Source organism: Ovis aries, chromosome 14 (assembly GCF_016772045.2).
Source record: "Ovis aries strain OAR_USU_Benz2616 breed Rambouillet chromosome 14, ARS-UI_Ramb_v3.0, whole genome shotgun sequence".
NCBI classification, from domain to species: domain Eukaryota; kingdom Metazoa; phylum Chordata; class Mammalia; order Artiodactyla; family Bovidae; genus Ovis; species Ovis aries.
The window spans coordinates 45,029,129-45,055,282 of record NC_056067.1 but is presented as its reverse complement, the minus strand read 5'-3'; the positions used below and the strand labels follow the sequence as shown (position 1 = coordinate 45,055,282).

At 55.8% G+C, this 26,154-nt stretch overlaps 1 protein-coding gene across 4 annotated transcripts; it reads right to left on the bottom strand.

Annotated features, from left to right (window-relative positions):
* Positions 1-1,138: 1,138 nt before the first annotated feature.
* On the bottom strand, positions 1,139-25,869 carry GRAMD1A (GRAM domain containing 1A). Of its 4 annotated transcripts, XM_027977390.3 has the most exons (20): positions 25,825-25,869; positions 24,741-25,041; positions 15,680-15,890; positions 15,573-15,593; positions 15,014-15,098; positions 14,776-14,879; positions 14,600-14,695; positions 13,767-13,847; positions 10,310-10,422; positions 9,984-10,134; positions 9,263-9,461; positions 8,078-8,221; positions 6,449-6,567; positions 6,216-6,358; positions 5,536-5,639; positions 5,277-5,450; positions 5,089-5,176; positions 3,702-3,809; positions 3,497-3,617; positions 1,139-1,589 (listed from the first exon to the last, which is right to left on the bottom strand). In XM_027977390.3, the coding sequence occupies exons 2-20, from the start codon at positions 25,010-25,012 to the stop codon at positions 1,497-1,499; spliced, it is 2,427 nt and encodes an 808-aa protein (XP_027833191.1). In that variant the 5' UTR covers positions 25,013-25,041; positions 25,825-25,869; the 3' UTR covers positions 1,139-1,496. The 4 variants fall into 4 exon arrangements, with proteins under 4 accessions (XP_027833191.1, XP_042087904.1, XP_060254476.1 ...); XM_042231970.1 differs by lacking the exons at positions 24,741-25,041; positions 25,825-25,869 and adding an exon at positions 21,009-21,295; XM_060398493.1 differs by lacking the exons at positions 24,741-25,041; positions 25,825-25,869 and adding an exon at positions 21,072-21,295.
* Positions 25,870-26,154: the final 285 nt, after the last annotated feature.

The window sequence follows — 26,154 nt, the reverse complement described above, 5'->3', positions numbered from 1 at the left end:
AATCGGTAAGATAGGGTCCAATGGCCTCAACTTCTGGTGTGGGGGGCCTTTGTGTCTGAAGGTAGAGACACCAGGGGCTAGGCCTTGCCTCTCGGCTGAGTAGTGCCAGGTATGTAACTATTTGTCTCCATCTCATGGTGTAACTGAGAATTAAATGAACATTTGGGTTTGCTGGTGACTCAGACGGTAATGCACGAGACGGGGGTTTGATCCCTGGGTCAGGAAGAACCCCTGGAAAAGGAAATGGCAACCTACTCCAGTATTCTTGCCTGGGAAATCCAATGGACAGAGGAACCTGGTGGGCTACAGTCCCTGGGGTTGCAGAGTCAGACACAACTGAGCGACTAATACTTCAGACCTTGGCAGAGTCTGGTACATACTTAGTCCTCACTATATGACTTACTTTTTTCCTCCCGATTTTTTTTTCTGCCATAATAGTAACCTTTATTGAATATTTACTCTGTGTGGGCTGTTTCAAGTAGCCACCTTTATTAATTCCTTGAATCCTTATAGAGTGGTTCTCAAAGTGAAGTCCCTGGACAATCAGCATGAGCATCACCTGGGAACTTGTTGGCAGTGTACTCAGCAGACTCATGGCAGGTGGGCTGAGTTTCAAACTGAGGGTGGGGTCCAGCTTTCTGCTTTTTAAGAGTCCTCCAGGAGATTCTGATGCAGCTAAAGTTCGAGAAAACTCACTTCTAAAACTCCTGAAAGATCGGTGCTATTCTTTGTTTTCCTTGACCACTCTGTGAGGCATACAGAATCTTCGTTCCCTGACCTGGGCTTGAACCTGCACCCTCTGCAGTGGAAGCGTGGAGCCTTAGCCACTGGACCACCAGGTAAGTCCCTGACTGGTGCTATTCTTATGCTCATTGCACAGAAGAAGCTGAAGCTCAGAGGGGTTGAACTGCTCTGGGTGACATGCCTGCTAAATATCAGAGGTAGGATAGGGCCAGGCCACCAGTTTGTCCTTGGAGCCCCCACACTGGATCCTGATGGTGCAAAGCTGCTTAGGAATCCCAGGTCACGTTGGTGTCTGTGGCCCCAGAAAATGGATCATACGCCTCTCCTACCGCAGCGGGATCAAAGTGTTACAGGAGGCTCTCGCCACTCCCAGGGCCCTGCAAGGACAATCATAGCCACTTCCAACCTTTTATTGGGGCTCTATCACGCCCCAAATAAATATAATACATTAAACCCAGAGCTGAGGGAATCGTGCACCCCAGGAGGCGCCCCCACAACCCCAGACGGGCACAATAAGTTAGTGGGGGGCCTGCCAAAGGCCGGGCCAGCTCCCTGGCAGGGCAAGCGACGGCAGCTGGACTCGCACACGCTGGTCTAAAGTGCATCTCGGTTCAGTGGTCCCCGTGTCTGTATGGCCCCTGGCCAGGCCACTGGGAGGGGTGGGCGGGAGGCTCCTGGTGCTCACACTGTGCCAGCAGTGGCCACCGAGCCTCTGTGTCTATCTGTCCGTTTAGGAGGATGGCCATGTGTCCTCAGGAGAAGCTGTCGTCAGGCTGTGGCTGGGAGTCGAAGGGAGGGTCTGAGACGGTGATGCCTTGATGTAGCTTCTCCAGTGAGAACTTCATCTGCGGGGAGAGGTGGGCAGGGTGGGGGCTGAGTGCTGGTAGGGGTGATATACCCCCACTACCTGCAGCTGAGGAACTGGCCAAGGTCAGCCTGTGCTGAGAGAGGAGCCTTTCCGCATCCAGTCTGACTTCTCACAGGCAGAGAACGAGATGGTTGGGTGGTATCACCGACTCAGTGGACATGAGTTTGAGCAGACTCCGGGAGATCATGAAGGACAGGGAAGCCTGGCCTGCTGCAGTCCATGGGGTCGCCAAGAGTTGGGCATGACTGAGCGATTGAACAACAGACAGCAACAAGGGCAGTACGTGGAAGGGGCCCAGGTGGCCTGGGTTCAGGCCATTTTATGGGATAACCTTGGGCAAGCCCCTTAAACCGTCCTGGGTCCCTCAGCTGAGACACTGGTCAGTAACATTCCTACATCATAGGATTACTTCAGGGATCTCCCGGGTGTACGCCTAGGACCTGGCAGACACAGTGCTGGGTGCATCTTAGCTAGTCTTACTCCCTGCCATGCGACCTTGGGAATGTCTCTGCCTCAGTGTTCCTGTCTGTTACATGGCAGGGGGTGGGAGGGGTGGAGTGGTAACAAGAGTATCCCCCTCGAAGGCTGGCCATGAGAAACAAATCAGTTGGTCATTTTAGCTCTTAGAACCGGCTGGCTCAATCAATGTCTGTTGTTAATTTGTGTAGTCGATTCCACACCCTTGGCAGAGGGATATAATCAGAACTGAATTCAGGATGGGAAGGCCCTGACCTCGTATCTCTGAGCGATGGCACACCAGCCTCAATGATCCCTTGTCCCTGTCCTACACAGCCCTTCTCCTTCCTCCTAGCATGATTTCAGGGTGCAATGAAGCCCCTAAAGGTGAACCTCGGCATTACCAGAAAGGACTTTTAGCATCACCCAGCAACGTGGGCTATGATGCCCTTGGGCACCCAGTCAAGGCCAGATGACCCAGTGCCTGGCACCTGTGCTGACCCACCACATTTACTGAGCACCTGCTTGGCAGGATCCCACTAGTAACAGCAAACACAGGCAAGGCATTTACATGAGCTGGGTGCTACTCACAGGATAACTCCTTTCCAGTTAATACTATTTTCTGGCCACACTCCACAGCATGTGGGGCCTTAGTTCTCTGACCAGGGATCGAACCCACAGCCCCTGCAGTGGAAGCTTGGAGTCTTAATCACTGGACCACCAGGGAAGTCCTGGATGCTAACTCCTTCAATCCTCCTGGCAGCCTTTGAAGTAACACGGATTATCATCCCATTCACAGAGGAGGAAGCCAAGGCCCCAGCAGTGAAGCCATGGGCACAAGGTCACAGGTCAGAATTTGAACCTGGCTGTCTGAATAGACACTGCCAGCAAACTACAGTGGGTGTCTGGGGCAACCCCTCCTGGAAATGAGATCCCTAATTCTTGGAGAACCTCTTTCCCACCCTCACATGGCCCCTTAGTCACCTTGCAGGCAGGAAGGGGTTTAGGGACCACGCCTCGTCTACCCCTGGCTTTTGTGACTGGTTGGGGTATGGGCACGTGACCCAGTAGCCAGTGAGAATGAGCTCCTTCCTTTGGCTGCTACCTTGGAGCTGCAGGTACCGTCTTGGTCAACCTGGGATGCCCCTGAAACAAAGCCAGCCCTGGGGGTGGGCAGAGTCAACAGAAGGTAAGAGAGACTGATTCTTATTACTGGATCCAGCCATGCCTGAAGTCAAGACATCCTGGCCTTCTTCCCCGGGATGAGAAGCAATAGATTGTATCTTCCATCTCACTGATTTCTCTAGCAACCCTGGGAGGTGAGGACTATGAATGGCTTCCTCATTTAACACAGGAGGAAAGCGAGGCCCGGATGCATTATGCTGCATCTCGGGATATGACTGCAGGCCCCCGCAGCCCCCGCCGCACCTCGTCCAGGAGCTCCACGGAAGCCCGCAGGATCTGCCTCCACTTGTGCACCTCGACGCTGTGGAACTGCTTCTGCAGGGCCAGGATCTCCGCCCACTCCGTGGCTGTCTGGGGGAACTTACTGTGGGGAAGACAGGGCCCGAGTGGGGTCTTGGCCTCCCCCACACCTGCCCAAGCTCCCAACCCCCTGGGGCTACCCACTCACCCCTTGGCCAGGGCCAGACTGTGCCAGGACTCAAAAGTGTGAGCTGTCCTCTCCAGGGACCAGAGGCGGTAAAAGAGGAGGACGTTGAGGGCAATGAGGACGATGAGGCTGGGGAGACGAGGTCAGAGGTCAGGGGTCAGGACACCAACGCTCCCACAAGTCGGGGGGCACCCGCTTGACCATACCTTAAAGGGGCACCATGACTAGCCCTCTTTCCAGAGGGGGAAACCAAGACTCAGACAGGGTGAGTGACATGCCTGGGGTCACACAAGCCAAAGCCAGGGTTCAAACCCAGCTGGCCTGATGCCTGAGACCGTAACTGCTGCTCCGGTCACCTTGCTGGGGGAGCCGGGGGCACAGAGTAAGGAGAAGGGGTTGTAGCGAGGGAGCAAGACACGGGGGAAGGGAGGGCAGGACACAGGACCCTACCTCACACAGATCCTGAGAAGGCAGAGAGAGGGGGAGACAAAGAGATGAGAGCTGCCCAGCCTGTCCCGGCCACACCTTGACCCCCAACCCCAGCAGCCCCAAGCTGAGCACGCCACGCAGCCCCTCATGGACCGCTGTTACTGGCCAACCAAGGCCCAGAGGCTGAGCGTGAGGCCAATCTCTCACTGCCCATGGTCTGGCAGGAGCATGGATCTCATTTCCATCTCCTCAGAGCGCCCTGTTCCCAGCTCAGGCCCGTACATGTGGGACTCCCCTACCAGGCCAGGATACCCCCAGGCAAGGCCTGTGTGCAGGTGGGTCCCCCAGCCCAGGCCTCTGTGAAGGTGGGTTCTCCAGCCTAAACCCACTGTGGGTGGGGGGTGATCTCAGCTCAGAGTCCTCTGCTTTTCCAGGATGTCTTCCCCAATGACCCACTGGCTGGCCTGGAGGAAGCCTTCCCCGGCCTCCCAAGGCTTCCTTGTCAGCCTCACCCATTCCTTCCATCACAACCTCATCCCTCTGATCTGGTGCCAGACCTGTCTCGCCCCAGGACTGCTGGTCACTACTGTGTCCCTCGTGTGACACAGCTCAGGGCTGAGCACAGAAAACCTGAAACCTCCATGCGTAAATCTCTCCTGGCTCACCTAACTCCACCTCTCCTGGGAGCCTGCTCCTCCAGCTCCCCGGGTGAGGCCACACCCGCTCTGACCACTACCCCAGAGCCCCAGGGTTTCCACCTCCCTGTGGGGACTACCTCTCCATGACAAACTGAGGGATACAAGCTGAGGAGCCCTCCTGGGCACATCCCAAACATCGCCTCCTTAACCCTTGCTGTGGGGTGAGCCCACGCTCCCACGTAAGCAGAGGCCCGGACAGGCCAAGCACTGGCGCAGGGATGCACAGCCAGGGTGCAGATCCAGGCCTGTCTGATCCCCCCAAGCCCGGCCCCCTTACTCACACAATGCTGATGAGAACCAGGGCGCTGGGGGTGCCCGCCCCGGGGCCCTGGTCCACAGACGGTTCGGAGAAGCGGGAGCTGAGGGAGCCTGTGGGGGAGCAACTCCGAGTCAGATGGGCTGATCGCTACTCACCCCAGCCAGGCCCCCAGCTCCTCCCCGGCCCCCCGCCAGGCCCGAGAGAACCCACCCGAGGTGTGCATGCCAGTCCGGGCACAGGGGTCAGGGTCTGGGTGAGGGGTCCCATCACCGTGAGCCCTCCAGCTCAGAGGCCGCTTCCGCCGGCGCAGGCCGGACAGCAAGCCCCGCGCATCCTTCCCGCTTTCCTCCAGGGACAGCTTCTCGGCCTTGGCGAGCTCTCGCTCTGCGGACACAGGAGAGGGCTCTGCACGGCCGCCCCAGCCCAGCCATGAGCCCAGCTGCAGCCCGTCCGGGCCCCTGCCCCCTACCCAGGTGGTGGAAGTAATCTTCGATGCCGCTCCACGAGTTCTTCTCAATGAGGGACTTCACGAGGCTCCAGGGCTGCTTCCGGTAGCGGATCTCGGAGGACACCCTGGGGAAGAGGGCGGAGGGAGGTGGTCAGGGGCTGACTGCAGCCCACTGTCCCATTCCCCAGGGGGTGCGTGCCCTCTTCTAATTCAGCGAGGGCCCCATGTCACCCACACACAAAACACACCCCCCCACCCCGGCAAGGGTTCCCTGTGATCCCCACACAACACCCCACTCAGCCCGCAGCCCCTTCTCTGTCCACACCCGTGACTGTGGCAGGTCTCCCACCTTCAGTGCTACCCCAGCATTGCCCACCCAGACTGCCATCCTAGCCCGCACCTCACCCTTGAACCCCTTCCACCCTGCGGCTGTGTCCACCCCCACGTGGGGGTCTGAGAGACACCTCAGCATGTCCCAAGCTGAGCTCCTGGTCTCCCAAGCTCTCCCCGCCTTCCCCTCCTGGTTAGTGGTGACTCCGCCCTGCTGGTGGCTCAGGTCAACCACCTCGGGGTGTTCCTGACTTCTGCTCATCTGCCGGGGTGGCAACCAGCATTCTGCGGCTGACTCGAGACAGGGAGAATGTGGCAGGGGGCCCTGGGACCACCCGGGTGTCAGGTGGCGGGGCCAGGGCGCGGCTCACCTGAGGCGGGCCTTGTTCCGGGCAAGGCCCAGGATACAGTAGCGGTGGGCAGTGTAGAAGTAGTCTTGGTAAGGGATGCCCTGCGTCAGCACCTCGGAGTCCACCACACACCCTCCCGCCTGGGGGCCGCGCCGGAACAGCGTCTGCAGGGTCAAGGCGGGAGCCAGGAGTCAGCACCAGCCTCCCTACCCGACCCTCGGCCCCCCACCTGCCGGCCACCCTGCCCGGCTCACCTGTGTCTCCACCACAGAGGCGCTCTTGGGCCCCAGCGGGTTGTTGATGGGAATGGTGTAGGTCAGCACTCGGCGCTGGTGGCACTTGCTGTCCCCGCTCCAGGGACTCAAGGTCACGTCTGGCGGGTGGAGGGGCAGAGTCAAGACACCATTCTCCAGTCCTCTGCCCTCAGGCAGGAGGAGACCCAGCCTTTTGCGGAAGGTTCCAGTTCTCTGGAGACTGGCTCCTAAACCCGCACCTCCTCCCTGCTCCCACCCCAGTGTCTGCCCCATCTTCCTTCTAGATGCTGATGACCCCTGGAACCAGGGCCTCTCTCCTGCCCATACTTCTCAGCCCTCCTGGGCCACTGCATCCACTCTGCAGCCCTTATCTCCATGCTACCAGTCCTGGTTTCTCCCCTGAGCCTGAGACCTAGGGTCCTTCGACCTCTTGAAAACCTCCCCCGGAAGTCCTCAGGACCCCGCACAGCCACTGGCCTCCCCAACCCCTGAAACATGGCCCTCTTCACTGGGCCCCACCATTCTTCAGGCTCCCTGCAGAGCCTTGGGCCTCATCCTGGACACTATCTATTCACTGACTGCCTGAGCACTGTCCTCGTTCATCCCATACTTGCTGTTCCAGGGCACCTCTCCAGCCTCCCCTTGAGGTTCTGGCCTCCATCTCCAGCTCTGGTCCAGGGGGAGCTTCTAACAGCCAAGGCTGACCCTGTCCCTCCCTACAACACTTTATGACTCCCCAGTACTGCTGGACAGTCTGAGCTTCTCAGTCTGATGTGCCACTCTCTCCAGAGTATAAGCATAGTTTTGGGGGATTTGACAGCTCCCAACCTAAGGCAGTCTTACCCATTCTGCAGAGGATGCTGCATGGCTCTTTTTCATCAATCAAGAAAAGACACAGGCCTCTCCCCTACTTGAACCTCTTTCGTAGCTTCCTGAGCTCCCTGCTGGTCTCCTGGTCAGCCCTTCCGCCTCCCCTGGTGCTGTGGCTTTCCCCCTCCACACCTGGCCTCGGGGGCCCAACCCCAAGGGCCTTCTCCCAGTGCCTGCCTCCAGCTCCAGGAGCTTTACAGGCACCCTGCTGGCCTCCCTGGACTTCCCCTCTCCCACCCGTCCCATTTCCCTAGGAAAGTTCCTCGCTTAGGCCTTAGTTTCAATTCACATCCTTCCAGCATCCTTTCCTGATACCCCCTAGATCACAGCCAGCCCTCTGATATACACGCTTATGTGTCCGTATCTCTTCACTGCTGTTCCCACTGGACTCGAGTTCATCTGTCCTGGGCTCTGCACTGGCCTGACAGAGCAGTCTTTAATTCATATTTATTAAATGGCTTCCTATCTGCTCCTGTTCTAGGCGCTTCCCCAGTACTGACTCATTTAGCTCTCACGAGCACCTGACAAGGCAGACAGAGCATCACACCCGCCCCACATGGAAGAAACTGAGGCACAGAGGAGGTCTGCCCCTGGCCCGAGGCCACTCAGCTGGTAGGAGGTGGAGCCCCTCTGGTCTCAGAATCGCTGCTTTTCACTCCCTGACCCACCGCACCCAACTTGCTTGGCGGCTCCTGCCGGTCTCCTGGCCTGCTCCTCCCCGCGCCCTCCCCTTGTACCCCAGCCGCCTCGGCCCCTGACCTGTGAACTTGCACTGCCGCAGGAAGTCCTGCAGGAAGGGCGAGTCTGAGAAGAGCATCTGCTGGAGCCGCTCGGCACCCACGTGGAAGACGGAGTTGATGAGGAGACGGCCGGAGAGGTCAGGCAGCAGGGCCGCCAGGTCGGCTGGGCGACAGAGAAGGACAGTGCAGGGGGCTGCCTGCATTCCTCTGGGTCCCTTGTGGGGGGTGCTCCTCCCCACTCCCAGGCCTTGTGGGGCGGTTGGGCAGCCCTGTCCTCCGGGACCAGAGTGGACACTGACATGGAGCGACTCTGCTCCCTCCACCACGGGATGGCTTTAGGGTGGGCGTGTGCCCCAAGCCAGACAATCAGAGCTATCACTGTGGGTTGAAGGTGGAGCACACACCTAGGCCCACATACTTGGAGTCCCAGCGACAATGGGGGTGGCCCTGTCATAAGCCCAGCCTCAAGCTCATAACCTTGAGCCTTTGGCCACGGTGATTGGTTCAGGGTGTGTGCGTGTGGGCATGCACAAGTGTGTGTGACCCAGGCCAGGCCACGAGCCACAGTGGTGGGCTCAGGGGTAGGCCAGCTCTCCAATCAGAGCCAACCCTAGAGCTTGGGGCAATCACTGGGAAAAGCAGGCTTTCTTTCCACTAGGCTTATCCGGCACAGGGCTGGAGCTCTCTCTGCCCCCACAAGAGTAGAAGCTACCTGAGAATGAAGTGGGCATGCAGAAAATGGAAATGCTGCTGCCGCTGATGGAAACAAGCCAACACTTACGGTCCGGCCCAAGCATTCTACATGTATTAAGCCATTTAATACATAATGGCTTATGTATAACGGTTGTCTCTTCGTGACAGCCCTATGAAGTAGGCATTATTACTGCCAACCCATTTTTCAGATAAGGAAAATGAGGCTCAGAGGTTGAATAATTTGCCCACGTCACACAGCTGGGAAGTGGCATGGCCAGGATTTGAGCCCCAGCCATCTATGGGGCTCTATCTATGCCTCCTATCCACTTTGCTAAGCTGCCTTCAAAGCAGAGCAAAATACAGACAGATTTCCAACAAGAACACGTGAATGCCTTATCTGCCTGTGCTGTGGATTTCTCAGTCCTGTGAGCCAGCAAGTCTCTTGGTCAGCCCATCTGAGTAAAGTCTGTCTCGTGTAGCCAAAGCAAACGAGTCAGGCCACCTGCCTCACCTTCCTCCCCCGTGGACGAGGAGGAGTTACTTGTGTCTGTCAACAGCTCCTCACTGGGCAGCAGATCCAAGGGGCCCAGGGAGGTGGGCCCGTCAGGTGGGGTGGGCTCTGCGCTCGGGGGTTCAGCCACCGGGGTCACGGTCTGGCTGGAGGAGGCATCTGGCTGGCTGTCTGTCTGCTCCTCCTTGTCCTCCTCTGCCTGCAGAGAAAAGCTTAATCCAAGCTTGTCCCTTGGGTGCCCACATCCACCAGAAGGCTTCAAGACTGTAGGAAAACCAATGCTGGGGAGGTTGTGTGTACCGAGAGCTCACAGCTGAGTGGCGAGAGGCGCTGGGGCCACCCGGAGGAGGACTCCTCCCAGCTTCTCAGTCAGGCGTGTCTTGGATGGCTGGGCCATAAGCTTTATGCCTGTCCTGTCCATGCCTCATCTGACTGCACCCACCTCATCCATCCATCCATCCATTTCTCTCTCAGCTCTTCTCTCTCTCCCCCTTTCCATCTATCTACCTGTCCCACCTCTGTCTGTCTCTCTCTTTCCCTACCTGTACTTGTTTTCCACACCCATCTTCCCAGCTCCATCCCATTCCTCCAGCCATCCGCTCACTCACCCCTCCAGCCACCTCTTCTCTGTCCATTCCCTGCTGGTGCCCTCAATCTGGGAGTCCGTTCCTCTCCCCAGCCCCACCCAGCACCCTCCTCTCTCCTCTACCCGCCTGCTCACCCCATGGTCTGCATCACTGCTGGCCCGGGACAGGTTGGGGGTGATGCGGCCACGGCGTGAACCTGCGGGGCTTGGCTCCTGGCTGTGGTCAGCTGCCCCCGAGGGGGTGATGTCACTCAGGGCAATTACATCGCCCACATCCTTGGGGCTCCTGCAGAGAAAGAGAGGGAGTGAGACCACTGTGATCTTTGAGATCCCACACACCTTCCTGGTCTCCCAAACTTTTGTACACCCACCTCGGTTCACCCAGGATTCCAGGAGCTATGGACACAGTCCCTTGTGTCTCCTCCCAACCCCCCGGAACCAGCCACCAACCATCGACTCACCCTAGGCCATTCAGCTGCAAGGGGCAGACATAGTCCTCGTCCTCGCTGGTGAGGCCCAGCTCTGAGCCGTAGCACTGATGCACCAGGTGCCAGAGCTCGCGGGGACTTAGAGTCTGGATGGGCAGGACATTGGGTTGGCCTCTGCCTTACAGTCAAAGCCCCTCCCTCTCACCCACACCAGCCTCAGCCGCAGCAGTTCCCCCGGTGTCCACAAGGGGGAGCATGACTTCCCATCGCAGACCTCTCTCAACCCACTGGGTAGGAGCCAGTGTACTGGGGAATTTTCCCTTAGGTCCTCACAATACTTCCACAGCTACAGGTTAAACTTCCCAGCTTTACAGAGGAGAATATGAGGCCCAGAGAGGAGAAGTTGTGCTTGAGGTCAGCTCTGAAGTTTAAACCCAGCCAGACTCCAGAGCCGATGCTCCCACCCGCCATGCAGTCATGCCCCCAACTATCAATACTTCTCCCAGGCGTCCTCAGGAGGTACCTATGGCTAGAGTGGCTAGATGAGACTGATGAGATAGTAATGTTAATAATAGTAGCAGCAGCAGCAACTGACATTCACTGAGTAGTTACCATGTGTCAGGCATTCTTCTAACTCTTCATGTGTGCCAACTCAATAAGTCTTCAAAACAATTCTGTCAAGTAGGTGCTAATATTATCATCATTTTAAGATAATGACAATGAGGCACAAAGGTGCGTGTGTGTGTGCTCAGTCGTGTGACTCTTTGCCACCCCATAGATTGTAGCCCGCCAGGCTCCTCCGTCCATGGGATTCTCCAGGCAAGAAAACTGGAGTGGGCTGCCATTTCCGACTCCAGGGGATCTTCCTGACCCACAGATTGAACCCACATCTCTTTCATCTCCTGCACTGGCAGGTGGGTTCTTTAGCACTGGCGCCACCTGGGAAGCCCCACAGAGGTGGTGTAACATCATTCAATTAGAAAGTGGAGGTACTGAGGTGATCCCAGAGTGTTGGTTCAGCCCTGGAGCTAACCATTGGACTGCACTGCCTCCCAAGAGCTAATGTGATGGAGCACTTATTCTGGGGCCAGCTCAGGTGCTACAAGGAAGGAATGGTCCCCATCTGATGGATGGGGTTCAGTGACTTGCACTCAGTGATAGGGCTGAACTCCATCCCCAGCAGTCTGGCTGCCCTCAGCCTCCCTGAAGACTTTGATGCTGCCCTGTCCCTCCCTCAGGCTCCTGCTCCAGGACTCTTGCCCCTGAGGATGGCCACAGCTGCAGCCCCCTTGGAGGACAGGATGTGAGTAAGCCTGTTTGGGCCTTCTGAGGTGCTGTATGCCAGCAGTAGCAGACCCCAACATCTATCCACCCTCCCTTCCTGCCAGCAGGACCCTGATATGTCTGAGGTGAAAATCTTCCCCAGCCCCAGCGAATTAAAACTGGCTTATACCAATTCATTTTTTCATTTGCCATATAACCCATATAACTCTGCAACCACAGGTGATGATGTGACCAAGTTTTAGCCAAAGAAATGTAAGGAAAAGTCTGCTGAAAGGGGCTTTCCCTTCCTGATAAAGGAATGCCCACTTTCCATCCATCCCTTTCTTCCTTCACGTTTGGGATAGTTAAGTGAGGGCACGACATTTGGAGCTGTAGCAGCCATATTGCAACCATGAGGCAATAAGCATGTGGACAAAACATCAATAACAGAAGGATGACAGTGTGAAATAATGGATAAGAGTTTGGGTCCTGAATGACGCAGGGAGCCCCCAACCCCTCCCCCTTCCCGGGATTGCCTACCTCCATGCCTCTTGTTACATCGGCATCAGTGTGATTAAGTGGACTCTAGAACCTGACTACAGTCGGTCAGAACCCCACACAGCCACAGAAAAGCATATGTGACCATGGGCAAGGCTTTCCCTCTGTGCCTCCTTGGTGGAATAAAGATAACCATATTGCCTCGAAAGGTGGCTGTGATGATTAAGTAAGTTAATTCATGGAAAGCTCATAACAGTTCCTGGCGCCCAGTAGCTCTGTTAAGTGTTAGCTATCATTATTACTACCTGAAGTACTTCAGCATCTGTTTGCTTAAACCATTGTCTGGTTGGGTTTTTAGCTGCTTGCTGCCAAATTCATGCTACATAAACTCATTCAACCATAATGGGCATTCCAGGACAGCCCACTCAGAGTTGGCCCATAATAGACTACCAGAATGTGATAAGTAAAGGTCTAAAATCCCTTACTCAAAATCTTTGGGGGTAAAACTTGATTCAAAATTAAGAAACTTGGAGATATAAGAAACATTTTACAGTGCCTATACTGTAATACCCAAAATATCTGTATTATATTAGTATCCAGTAAGTGCAGAGTCTACCAGAGGTTCTCAAAGTGTGGTCCAATTTCTGGGTGTCCCCTAGACCCTTTTAGGGAATCCATGAGGGAAAAATTATTTCCATTAAGTATGATAAGTGTTAGTAGCATAAGATATTAGATATTACTTGCCTTTTCCACTTTTATTCTTTCATGACTATACAGTTGGGTTTTCCCAGAGACTGTGATATTATCATTGTTCTGGTGGCTAAATCCAAGTGTATTTGTGTATCTTATGTTTAAAAAGCTCCCAGTTTCAATTTCTAATCCAGTATATACTGACAGATATATTGCACTTAAACCAAACCTCCTTGGAGTCTATAATTAAAGAGTGTAAAGGGTTCCTGAAACTCTGGTTTGAGAATCACTGGTATATTCTATACTGGATACTATAATTTTATGTTGAATCACAGTTATATTTAAGATTGACCCCAGTCATACACATAAATATTTTGTGGCCCATTAATTGAGACAAATACAGACCTGTGTTATATAAGAAGCACACAGGATGTTTTAGAAGTTTAAATTAATTCAAACTGAAATTAAATTAAAAATACAGTTCCTCAGTCACACTAGCCAAGAGTTCAACAGGCACGTGTTGTCAGTGGCTGCCATATCAGACAGCATAGCACCAAGTTCTGTTAGACGGTGCCGACAGGGATTGTAAATCTCCATGTTAGCTCAAGTCAGGTTTTGTTGCCAAACATACCCTAAATCTCCCCATTTTTAGAGCTTTTTTTTTCTTTTTGGCCATGCAGCATATGGGATCTTAGTTCCCTGAGCAGGGATTGAACTCACGTTCCCTGCATTAGAAGCTGAGAGTCTTAACCACTGGACTGCCAGGGAAGCATTCAGAGCATTTTTGATTCGCTGGTGGTTACTAAGGGGCCGTGGGTATGCATTTCTTGTGGGCGGGCTATGGCACTGGAGCCTGTGGAGGCCCTCTGGGCAGTGGGGGGGGGGGGGGGGTGGCCTATGGAGAAGCTACAGGTATGCTGGACCTGCTGCCCATGAGGAAGAGCTGGAGGGGTCCCCCGAGTCCTAGCATCCCTGGCTCCATGGGCCCCCTCCCCCGCCTGGCCTCTAGCCCCCTTGTCCAGGACTCGCCCAGGCCCACCTTTTCAAGCAGCGCATTCTGCCAGAGGCGGAAGATGAGGAGGAAGCAGCGATCTCGGGCCCCAAAGGAGGTGAAGAAATGCTGCAGGAGGGAGAAGGGTATGAGCGGTGGGGGAGACACCAGGCCAGAGGGAGGGGGAAGCTCCACCTGTGCACGCACTGTGTTCCCGGCTCCCCAGCCCGAGGTAGCTATTCAGTCATTCCCTCACTCACCCCACAGAACGTCGGTTCTGTGGCCAGCCCAGCAACGGTCAACTCTGGAGTCCCAGTGATGAGGAGATGACCCTAGCCCTGCCCCGGGACTCACAGTCCAGGGCAGGAGACAGGGTCAGCTTAGAGTGGCTGGGCTGCTCGGGGGAAGCCCAGGGCACATACCCAGACTCCGATGCCCACTTAGAAGTGGCTAACAGATCCCCTTTTAGCCAAGAAAACACAAAGATAGTCTGCTGTGAAGCTTTCCCTGCCTATTTCTTTCTCCTGTCTGGGCCACTGGTGTGAGGCAGCCATCTTGGACCATGAGGCAACAATCATGATAGATGGAGCATCAGGGAAGGCTTCCTGGCAGAAAAGGCCTCTCAGCTGATAGAATTTGTCTATTAAGACTATCCCTGGGCAGCTGTGTGAGGGGAGACTTTAGGGCTTGAGTCAGGGGCAGGTGCAGGGCTCCAGGCTAGAGTCGACGGGAGCCCAGGCTGGGGCTTGAGAGTAACGAGAACGGGTATTCCCTGCGAGGAGTTGGGTGTAGAGTGAAGAGGACTCTGGGTGGCAGGGAGGAGAGAGGAGTCAGTGAAGAGTGGGGACCCAGGACCCCTGTTCGCTGCTCCTCTCACTCACCTTCTCGTTCTCCGTGCAGATCTGGATGGCATTGGGGATAAGCTTGGCCGTCTTTTCCTTCTTCAGACACGTCACTTCCTTCAACTGGATGGAGATCTGAGAATGAAAGGTGGGTCAGAAGGGGCCAGGCCACTGCCCACCCTGGGCCCCTCCTCGTCCCGGCTGGGCCGGCTCACGGTTGTCTCCCAGCGGAAGATGTTGCTGTAGAAGCAGATCCAGTTCTCGGAGAGATAGAGGCGGCCCTGGAGGAGGATCTCGCGCTGCAAGGCACAGGAGTAATCTGAGAGGTCGAGAGGAGAGACGGGCAGACACCCGAGTCACAGGCCGGCCTGGCCGGGCTGGCGCATGCGGGGAGGGTTAGGAGGGCAGGGCTGGGGGCTCAGGGCCTGGCTGGGGCGGGGGGCGACGACTCACCCACAATGAGGCGTTCTGCTTCAGGGAGTTTGCTGAACAGTTTCCGGAAGTCCTCGTTCCGTTGTTTGTACGTGGGGCTCAGCATCTGGGGGACATTTGGGAGGTAAGAACTGGGACGGATTTTCACACCCCTCAAATTCTGCCCCCAGAGCTCCTAGCATCAGTCTCAGCCCGGGACAGCCTCTCTGAGGCTTCACTGTCTAGCTCACTTCTGGCTCCCACTGCCCATAACACAAGAGTAACCATGATGAGAGCCATTTACTGATTGCTACAGAAGCCAGGCGCTGTTTCAGGTACCTACCAGCATCACTGACTCTCAGGGAGTGTTCCTGTCAGTCTAGTAAGGCGGGTACTGTTTCTCAAGGACAGAGCAGCCCAGAGAGGTTAAGCAACTCACTCAAGGTCACAGAGCATGTAAGTAGCAGCCCGGGATGAGACCACCCCCCCAAGTCTCCTGACCCCAGCGCCCACTCTCTGACAGTGGCAGCCAGCGGCCCCTGGGCCCAGTACCTGTCCCCCTCCCCCATCCCTCCGGCAAGGCCCCCGCCCAGATACTTACACTGTACCAGCTCTGCATCTTCTGCAAGAGAAAGCAAAGGAGTCAGAAGGAGCCCCCGCAGCCCCGTCCTCCCACCCCGCCCCCACCCCACCTGAGCTGGCACCAACCTTGCTGTTGCGGATGAAGTTCCGGCTGCCCAGGCTCTGGGTGCTGGGTGTCCCGGGCACCCCACCTTTCTCTGAGGAGCTATCCGACCCCTTCTCCACCATGGTGCCCGGTTCCTGCTCAGGCGGGGGTCTGCTTGGGGGCAAGAGCTGCAGGCGCTTACGGAGGGATGGAGAGCTGCTTGGCGTGCTCCGGCCAGAGTGGGGGGTTGTGCTGGAGGGAGAGGAAGAGGGTTCTTATGAGGGGAGGTAGGCTGGGGGATGGTGATGGGCCTGTATGGGGGGGTCCCCCTTCAGCCCACTGATTCTCACCCACCCACCCTGTTCCACCTCCTCGCAGAATGATCCAGAGCAGACCCCCCAGCTCCCTGTCCTTGGTGAGTTCATCTATAACCCAGGGGTAAGAAACACATGTCATCTTCTTGTTTGGAGGGTTAAACAAGTCCATACGTGTAAAGGGCTTCTAACAGAGCCTGGCACAAAGTGAGCTCTCAGTCACGCCTGTTGTTTTTCAAACTTATTCATTCATTCATATAATAAATATTTATTGAACAAATACTTTCCACTCAGTTACCTGAGCTAAAAACCTAAGCTGCTTCTTCTTTCCTACTTACTCTTCACTTTTAATCTGTTAGCAGGTTCCCCTGCTCCAGCTCTAAGATCTGTTTCCATTGTTTCTATGTTGCCTACTTCCTCCTGCACCAGGACCTGGCCCAGCCTCCAGGCTCTCCATCCTGGACATCTCAGCAGCCTCCTCCCCAGTCCGGTCAGGGCCCCCCTGTCTAAGCTCTCCCCACTGCTGCACTTCACTCCAGGGGAAGGCAAGGTCCTCACCCCATCCCCTGCTCAGGGCTCGCTTCTCTAAGATGCCTCTCCTCGCCTCTCCATGTAAAGCACATTCCTACTCCCAAGCCCCTTCCCTCTCCACCATTCTCATCTTCTCCTGCACTTCTGTATTTTCTTGTTTCAAATCCTCCCACACCAGCAGGTGCACTTCACAGGGGGAGAGGGTTTCGTCTCCAGGTGCACCCCCCTGCCCAGAAGGAGGCCTGGCACACAGCAGGTGCTCTGCAAGCTTCTGCCCTTGTGGACTGAATGAGTGATTCAGTCCATCTACCCCATCCTACCCCACCCCCAAACTTGGATTCCACCAAGTGTATGCCTTGCCCGACCCTTGGCAGCCTGAGCCCACTGCAGATCTCAGTTGGGCCACTGCATTGTGTGACCTTGGGCAAGCGTCTGAACCTTTCTGGGCCTCGGTTTCTTCTCGAGTATAATGGAACTACTAGCAACATCCACCTCACAGGGGTGTCTGGAGGAGGACATATATACATAAAGCCCTCCACCTGGAAGGCACCTTTATTAAGAACTGTCAGACTAAAATGGAGCACACAGCCCTGCTGTCAACGCAGCCCATTTGCTACCAAAGTGCCATGTGGACTCCAACAGGTATCACACAAACACCCCAGCCTAGCCCAACTGACCCCAACTCCAGCCATTCACTCTCTGAGTGCGCACCGAGCCCCTGCCCTGCACCAGGCACAGAAGGGGGCAAGACAGATGCCCGCAGGGACCTGGCATTCTGACTAGGGAACAGGGATGATCAATAAGAACCGGTAAATGAGGATGATGACCTCAGACACTGGTCAGTGCTACCAAGCAGCGCTGCTCACGGGAAGTGCCCAGAAGCGGTTAGAAAGGCAGAGTCTGGGACCCACTGCAGACCTCCTGAATCAGGAAGTGGGGGTGGGGCCCAGGAGACTCTAATGTAAGTTCAAGTTGGAGGACCCCAGAGATAAAGGAGGACTAAGTTGGTGGGGGCAGGGCGGTGTTCAGGGCACACTTGAGCTGAGCCCCAAGGACAAGGATCTGGCAAAAGGCCGGGGAAGGCTGTTTTAGGGGCAGGAACAGTGAGTTCCAGAACAGGACTGAGCTTGGCAAGCCTGAGGAGGAGTGAGGTGGCCAGGGGGTACTGGGGAAGGAGGATGGGAGGCCCCAGGCGCACCCACAGGCCCTGTGGGCCCTGGGCAGGAGTCTGGGCTTCACCCTGAGAGCCTTATGGGCTGGGGGAAGGGTTTGAAGGAGCGGTGATCACATTCCCCTCTTGCCTCATCTTCCTGCCTCTCCAGCCTGAAATGACCCCCTGGAGAAGAAAATGGCTGTCCACTCCAGTATTCTTGCCTGGAGAATCCCACAGACAGAGGAGCCTGGTGGGCTAGAGTCCATGGGGTCACAAGGAGTCAGACATGACTGAAGTGACTGAGCTCAAGACCTCCACCCCTCCTAGACTCCTGCAGCCGCAGGTCTGAGGAGGGTTCCTGCAGACAGGTCCAGCACATGCAGCCAGGGAACGGCCTGCACCCCCAGCCCCCAGATCTTGCTCTGGGCAGGACAAAGAGGAAGTGCTGACACCCTGCGGCTACCCCACCAGGCAGGCTACAGCAGTGGAGGGGAGGGGCCTCGCCATGGTGACAAGGCTGGAGGGACTTGGAAGAGAATGGGGTTCTGTCACTACAGACATCTCACCTCCGGCCTCCCGGGCCTAAACGAGCCAACAGCTCCCTCTGGGCAGAGGCATTTTGTGCATGGGTGTGCTCAAAAGGGAACCTCCACATGGGTCACACATAGCCAGGGTCCCAGGCAAACCGCAGTTCCCCACAGTTCTAAGACGTCTCCCCTACCCCTCACCCCTACACACCCAGCAGTAATATCACAGGTATATTATAGTCACACACGATGCCCCAGAAGTCACACAAACACCTGCATGCATGACAAAGACATGAAGCTGCAGAGGGTGACAGAAACAGAAAAGTCCCAGGTACGTTCACACATACAGCTCCAGGGAAGTTCTGGAGGAGACTTGAAAGTAACATTTCCACAGTGACAGAGACGGCCACACAGTGAAAGAACAGTCCCAGAGGCCCCCAGCTAACACGTGCACCACCCAGGTAAATTAAGTCCAGGCTCAGCTCAGTTCTCATGGCACTCCCCATCAGGAGCGGAAGACAGAGTGAAGACCTGTTCTTACGTGGCACGAGATGGACGTGGCAAATGCTGTTGCCGAGGGACTGAGAGTCCTACACACAAACAGCCGTGAAGGACTCAGGAACAATGCAGCCCCGGAAGGCTGTGGACACACTTCGACAACACAGTGGCCAGGGATTGAATTTGAAATCATGGGTGGGACATGTCTTATACACAGGAGAACTTTCATAATAATGTCAGCTATTATTATTGTTCCCGATTGTCACAGAGGGAGGGTCCCAGGCTCACTAAGAGCCACAAGGGGTCTCTCTCTCGGATTCTTCACACACCCTTCACACACACAAAGCCCCAGAGGGTCCCAGCTGCTCAGATGGAAGCCAAGGGCGTACAACAGTGTCACAAAGGGACACACACAGGAACTTTCACACAAAGGTGGAATCAGACGTAGATTTAAGGTACAACCCCAGAGGCTTTCACTCATACTCACCAAGGCCGGGGCCAGACAATAATGTCACACATGGACACTTACATTTGCACACTATGCTAATAGGTACAGAGGTAAATTACAAGCACACACAGAGGTGAAAGTTCACAGCAGCAAAGAGCCCCTGACACAGGCACACACACTACAAAGTCACAGCTGAACACACAGGCAACTTACAGTGACACCTGGGGCCACAGATGGAATCCAAGATAATAAATTCACACACACAGGCACACGGCCAAGGAGGGCCACAGCTGTTGCTGCACATGAGGAGGCTGAGACACACGTACACATACTCCAAAGTCACAACTAGACACGCGGCTGTCTGACGGAATGAGGTACAGTACACACACACAACCACGTAGAGCCACAGCCACACACACAAAGCCCCAGACACACACTACGATCCCAGTCAGACACAACACGCGGAGCTTACAATACCGCATGAAGCCACACACACACACACAGAGCCAGAGGATAACAGCTGCCTGCACACCAGGAACACAGATAGGCATACACACGTCCAAGACACCTACAATGCATATCTAGAATACTCTGGGCTGGGACAGGGACTAGGTCAATTCCGCGCTCAGGACCCCAGAGGATCTGAGGCACGCGGTCGGCCGGCCACGTAGAAGACCCCATCCGAGCAATCTCGAGACTTGAGACAGACCAGAACAGAGGGGGCTCAGACCTGGACAGGCTGCTTCCGGGCCTGCCCCGGACTCACGGGCCTGGGAGCCCGGTAGGCGGGGGCTCGTCTCCGCCCAGCCTTGACCGCAGGCCTGAAGACCCGGGTCAGCCTCGCGCCCACTCCTCACCTCCCAAGCAGCTGCAAAGGAGGCCCGGGGCGCTCCCGGCGGGCCGCGCTCCTAGCGCGGTGAGCCCGGGACCCCCAGCCAAAGCTCCGCCAGGCTGGCGCATCTCGTCCAGGCAGTGCCGAGCAGACCCGGGGGGCTACCAGCCGTCAGCGCCCCACCCCCGAGTGCACCCCTCGGCCCCGGAGGCCTCCCTCCCCTCCCCTCCGGCCAACCCCGGTGCACAAGTTCGTGGACTTTGGCTGCGATCGCGCCACGCCGGGCCGAGCCCGTGGAGCCCGCGCCCCAGCGACCCCCCAGTACCTCCCCGCGCCCCCGCCCCCGCCGCGGTCCTCACTCGAACATGGATGCGGCGCGGCGGGCGCGCCCAGCCGCAGGGCAGGGCCGGGCCGGGCTGTGCGGGGCTGGGCGGCGTTGGGCGTCCCCGCCGGTCAGCCGCCTCTCCTTCTTTGGCTGCCGTGCCCCCCACCCGCGCCGCAACCCCGCCGCCCTCTGCCCGCACAAAAGGCCGGGGCCGCGGGACGCCGCCGCGGCGTCAGCTCCGCTTTCCTGCCTCCGCCCCGCGCGTCACGGCGCCGCCCCCCGCCCGCGGGAGGGGGCTAGAAGGGAGGGATCGGCCCTGGCGGGGGCGAGCTGCCGGGAGGGATCTGCCCTGGCGGGGAGGGGCCGCTGGGCCTCGCGGCAGAGACTCAGATCCCCGGAGGGAGGAAGGGGCCGGAGGGGAGGCGGGAAAGCGGGAGGTGAGAACTAGAGGGAGACCCGGGGGGTGGGGGGGTTGCTGGTCAGAGGCGAGGGAGGGACGGCGGGGACCGAGCGAGATCCCAGGGAGGAATCCGATGCTGGAGGGAGAATTAGAGATGGAGCGACGGGGCGCAGGGGCAGGAGGAGCGAGACAGAGGTCGAGAGGGGCCTGCGGGGTCGTCAGGGCCCGGAGAGAGCAAGAAGAGGGGCGAAGAGAAACAAAGAGACGGAGGATCGAAGGAAGGAGACAGAGAAATGGACCGGGGAGGGGGAAAGGCCGAAACGGAAAAACACAGGAACAGACTCGATCAGAAACACAACTCCGCCGTGGTAGCTTGGCCACAGGCCGGACGCGCTCGCCTGGTACCCAGAGAGGGATCCTCCGCTCCAGTGAGGCCTCGGGCCGGGCGCTCTACGTATCCCCCCTACTCCCCGCCCGGGGCGGAAACTGAGAGAGGAGGCGGGGCTGGGGATGGGAGGGAGATTCGGGGAAACGAGGTGTTGGGGCAGTGGGGACGCGGGGAACCGCAGCTGGCGGGAAGGAGGTGGGGCCCTAGGCCGCCTCCCTCTCCGCATCTCTGAGCGGCGTCTCTGGGGACCCCTTTCAGTGCCAGCCCCAGTCAGCCATGACGTCGAGCAAGTCACCTCAGTCCTGTGAACCCCACTAACTCTGTGATCAGGGTTTTCCCACAGGACAGGGTTGGGAGCGGGGCAGGCGGGAGTGCTCCCCTTTTATAGAAGGGGAAGCCCCGGCCTCAAAGATGGGAAGTGAGTCGCCAAGGTCACTGTTGGTGAACGCGGTCCTCCACTGATGCCCTGCTGCTGCTGCTAAATCGCTTCAGTTGTGTCCGACTCTGTGCGACCCCATAGGCCGTCCCTGGGATTCTCCAGGCAAGAATACTGGAGTGGGTTGCCATTTCCTTCTCCAGTGCATGAAAGTGAAGTCGCTCAGTCGTGTTCTACTCTTAGCGACCCCATGGACTGCAGCCTATCAGGCTCCTCCGCCCATGGGATTTTCCAGGCAAGAGTACTGGAGTGGGGTGCCATCGCCTTCTGATGCCCTAACCCACCTTTATCTCTGCAGCAGCTGCCCGGGTCTCTCAGTGTCCTGGACTCCTCCCCTGAGAACACAGATATGGGTGCAGAACCTCACAGCTCCTGGCCACAGGCCCCCCAGCTGTTCCTGCCTCTTGAAAAAAAAACTCCATTCCCAGGGCTCTTCCACACTTGCACCCTTTCCCTCCTAAAACATCCACTGACTTCTCCATTTTGGGGTGTGTGCTCAGTCACTCAGTCCTGTCCAGTTCTTTGCAACCCTGTGGACTGTAGCGGACAGGCTCCTCTGTCCATGGGATTCTCCAGGCAAGAACACTGGAATGGATAGCCATTCCCTTCTCCAGGGGATCTTCCCGACCCAGGGATCGAACCCACGACTCTTGCATTTCCTGCATTAGCAGGTAGAGACTTTACCAATAGCCCCGCCTGGGATGCCCATTTTGGTGGGTGGAAAGCCCCAAATTTCAGCCTTTCTTGACCCCTCTCTTTCCCTCTAGTCTCTCAGCAAACCCTGTAGGCTCCTCCTACAAAATCTATCCAGTTTAAACTCTTCTCCCTCACTGCCCCAACCCTGGCCCAGCCTCCATCCTCTCCCTCCTGGACCATCACACAGCCTCCTCCCTGGTCTCCCTGCTGGCTCCCAACCCCTACAGCCTGCTCCCCACACACAGCCTGGAGGAGCCTGTCAGGTCGAAGCCCTCCAGCACAGAGCCTTCTGGCTGCACCTCAGTCCAGCTAAAAGCAAAGTTGCCCAAGACTCCGCTCTTAACTTCTCTGGCTCCCTCTTGTTCACTGCCTCTAGCTTATTCAGCCTCCCTGCTGCTGCTCTGACTCCCCAGTTCCGGTTCCTGCCCCCAGGCCTTTGCACTCCCTTTCCCTCTGTAGGAAAGCTCAGTTCTTGGACAACTGCCTCTCAAGGTCAGATCTCTGGGTCAGATCCCAGTGAGGCCCTCCTCCCACCATCTCCCTCTGTCTCACTGTTCTCTTTCTTTGTATTTCTCTTGGCCTGTTTCTTCTTTTGAAATACTTGAAAAATTTTAATTAGGGAATGTTTATTTCAAACAGGAAAAATACAAGAGTTACCTTGGTCCCCACCAAGCATATACAATAGATGTGGACATTTTATCATTTTCGTACACTTTTCTATCCTTTTTCTGCATCAAGATCCATCCACAAACAATATATCCTGTTGTTCAAAATCTTTTTAAAAGATACACAATTAGGCTCCTACTATCATTTTGCAAGCTGTTTTTCTCCATCATCTTTATTTCTGAGATTTCTCCACATTAACACACAGAGCCCTACTTCATAAACTTTAACTCTTATCCAAATGTTCATTGTTGGAAAAAAACACAATGGACATTTCTGTTAAAGGCCAATGTAGTTCTTTCCCCCTACAGCCTTCAACCTCCTTGTTCCTGTCTCCTTGTGCCAGAGGTAGTGTTTCTTTGTAGAAGTTTTGTTTAAACTTTTTTTTTTGCCCATGAGCTGCAACAGGAAATACCTTTTATATTGGTCTCCAAGTACACAATTAGAAATAGAACAGGCCCTCATATCTGCAGGTTCCATGTCCATGGATTCAACCAATCAAAGATCAAAACAGAATTTTTTTTTTAATTCTGGGAGGAATACACTTGAAACTAAGACAACATTGTAAGTTAACTATACTTCAGTTTTTTAAAACTGGATAGATAATATTATATTAATTTCAGGTATATAGCATAATAATTTTTGTATAAAAATTTTCCAGAATAGCAAAGTGATAAATTAGGAGTCTAAGATTTCCCTGGCGGTCCAGTTAGGACTCAGCACTTTCTGACTCCTGCTTACTGCTGGTACTGGGTTCAGTCCTTGGCTGAGGAACTGAGATCTCGAAAGCCCTGTAGCTTAGCCAAAAAGAAAAAAGATAAACGGCAAGGATGTACTGTATAGCACAAGAAACTATATTCAACATCTTATGATAAATAACCTGTAGTAGAAAATAATCTGAAAAAGAATAGATCCATATATGTATGTATAATTGAATCACTTTGTTGTATACTTGAAACTAACACAACATTATAAATCAACTGTGCTTCAATTAAAAAAAAATTTTTTCAGAAAGCAAATTTGAGTTTGCTGCCTGGCAACTGTTTACATTGTATTTGGAACTTTCCTGGTGGCTCAGACAGTAAAGAATCTGCCAACAAAGCAGGAGATGCAAGAGACACGGGTTCAATCCCTTTGTTGGGAAGACACCCCTGGAGTAGGAAATGGCAGCCTACTCCAGAATTCTTGCCTGGAAAATTCTGTGGGCAGAGGAGCCTGGCGGGCTACAGGCCACACGGTTGCAAAGAGCTGGACACGACTGAAGCGACTAAGCACAGCGCAGCACGGAAACCTGTAAGTAACCTAGAGGTATTCTAAACAGGAGAGTGTGAGTAGGTAATATGCAAATACTGCACCATCTTATGTAAGAGATTTGAGCATCTGCAGCGTTTATCCACAGGGGTCTTAGAATACTCCCATGGGTATGAAGGGTCTGCTACGTATGTAATGTCACAAAATTGGTAGGAACCTACACTTGTTCACTGCCTGCTACACTGTGTTATTTTCTTCTTATTATTTTTTACACTGTGTTATGTTCAGTTCTCTCCTGATTCTATTTGGGGGAAAAAAAAAAGTGTTCACTGCAATGTACATTGGTTTCATGGTCCTTAAGTGGGTCATGACCCAAAGTTCGAAAAACACCAGTTGGTGAGTATTTGCCTCTGGTCTTAGTAAGCAGTGCTCAGCTGAGCATAGCTGATTATCCCAACACATATTCCAGTTTTTATCTGCATATATTTCACAACTTCCCGTCAGGCCCCTGTGGGGCTAAAGCCACATTCTAACTGACCTTCAACCCCCCACCAGGACAGTGTCAGCCACAGGGAACCCACCTTTAAGCTTGAGTCCTGAGAGAGAGAACCCCTCTCCCATCCCACCACCTAGGTCTGACCTGTCCTGGGGCGAACTCTCCGGGTCTGGGGTCCTCGGCAGCTGCAGGCACTGCGGGGGTGGAGTGCAAGGGGGTGACTCCTCATTGCTGGCTGGTGTTATCTGAATGGTGGGCACCTCCAGGAGCTTCCAGCGCTTAGGGGCTGGGCCCTGGACTCTGCCACCCTGTGCCTCCTGGCTTGGCTCCTCGGCTGGGGGCACCCGTGAGTCCTGGGCACAGACATCCTGGGTCAGCAGGGGTGTACAAGGCAGCAGGGGCAGGAACTCAGCCATGCGGATAGCTCTGCCACCCAGCCGGGGGTCTAGGGGAGAAAGAAGAGGTGAAGGGGAGAGTTCCCATGCAAACCCTGCCCCTCACCACCTCCCGCTGCCCAGTGGGAGGAGGGGTCAGCTGAGCCTCAGAGCATAGCATGGGGGTCAGAGAGATCTGGGTGGGATTCCCATCTCGGCCAACATCCTCCCTTGTGACCCTGGTTCCTCTTCTGGAAGCTGGATGGCCTGATGGACTTCTGAGGGTGGTTGGGCAGTGTCAGGGAGCTCTGACAAGTGGAGGGCTAGCCCAGGGTCTGGCACACGGCAAGTGGTCAGTGAACTCTGTTCGTGCCCCTGGACTGGGGTTTATTTTTTCCAGCGTGAATGCACTGCGGTCAAGCCCTGGGTTCTCTATACGCCCGCCACACCAGCTCCCTTCCCAATACACAGGGCCAGGAAGGAGCCAGGTCTGAGAGGGCCCCAGAGGCCCAGGGGCCTGAGTAACGGCTGATTAAGGCCAGGATTTCCCTTCCCTCTTTGCTCAGCAATTGCCCCTCCCAAGACAAACAAAGGGAGGGAACGAGGCCAGTTCCTCCCGTTATGATTGTGATAGTGGAGGCTGCATGGGTCTGGGGAGATGAGATTAGTGTCTGTCTGTCCTCACTGCAGGACACGGTGAGAGGTTCTTGGCACCCTGCTGCTGGTGGGGGGGAGGGACAGGGGAGGATGACCCATGGGACCCAGAGAGGGTTCCCCCTGGTTTGGGAAGAACCTGACCCTTACAGGCCAGGCTGGGACCCCAGAGTCCTTCCCAGACACCCCAGTGCCCCTACCTATGGCTTCGCCGTCCTGTCCTCACAGCGTGTGCTCCGGCTCCTAGGGTTAGGGCAGGGGACCAGGCCCTATTCTCTCCCCCGTGAGTCCTGGCTGGGCCAGGGAGTCACGACCTTGTCAGGCGGAATAGAGTGTCCGGCTGGAGTCAGGTTCCCCTCTGGCCAACTGTTCCCGGGAGAAAGGGCTGAGCGGGGGTGGGGGTGTTCCGACCTCAGAGGAGGCCCTTCCCTCTCGACTCTGCCCTGGGGCTCTGCGGCTCCATCTTTCCTGTTGGCTGCAGCCAGTCACCGTGTAGCTTCTGTCCCCATTTCTCCCCCAGCACTGCTCCT

What these genes read in the sequence shown, in the direction of transcription:
- GRAMD1A (XM_027977390.3), bottom strand. Translation starts at nt 25,012, where the DNA reads ATGGCTGAGTTCCTGCCCCTGCTGCCTTGTACACCCCTGCTGACCCAG. An exon ending in CTCGTCCACGGGGGAGGAAG is followed by an intron (nt 8,222 to 9,262) that starts GTGAGGCAGGTG and finishes TCTGTCGCCCAG; the next exon opens with CCGACCTGGCGGCCCTGCTG. An exon ending in CGGAACAAGGCCCGCCTCAG is followed by an intron (nt 5,640 to 6,215) that starts GTGAGCCGCGCC and finishes CCTCTTCCCCAG; the next exon opens with GGTGTCCTCCGAGATCCGCT.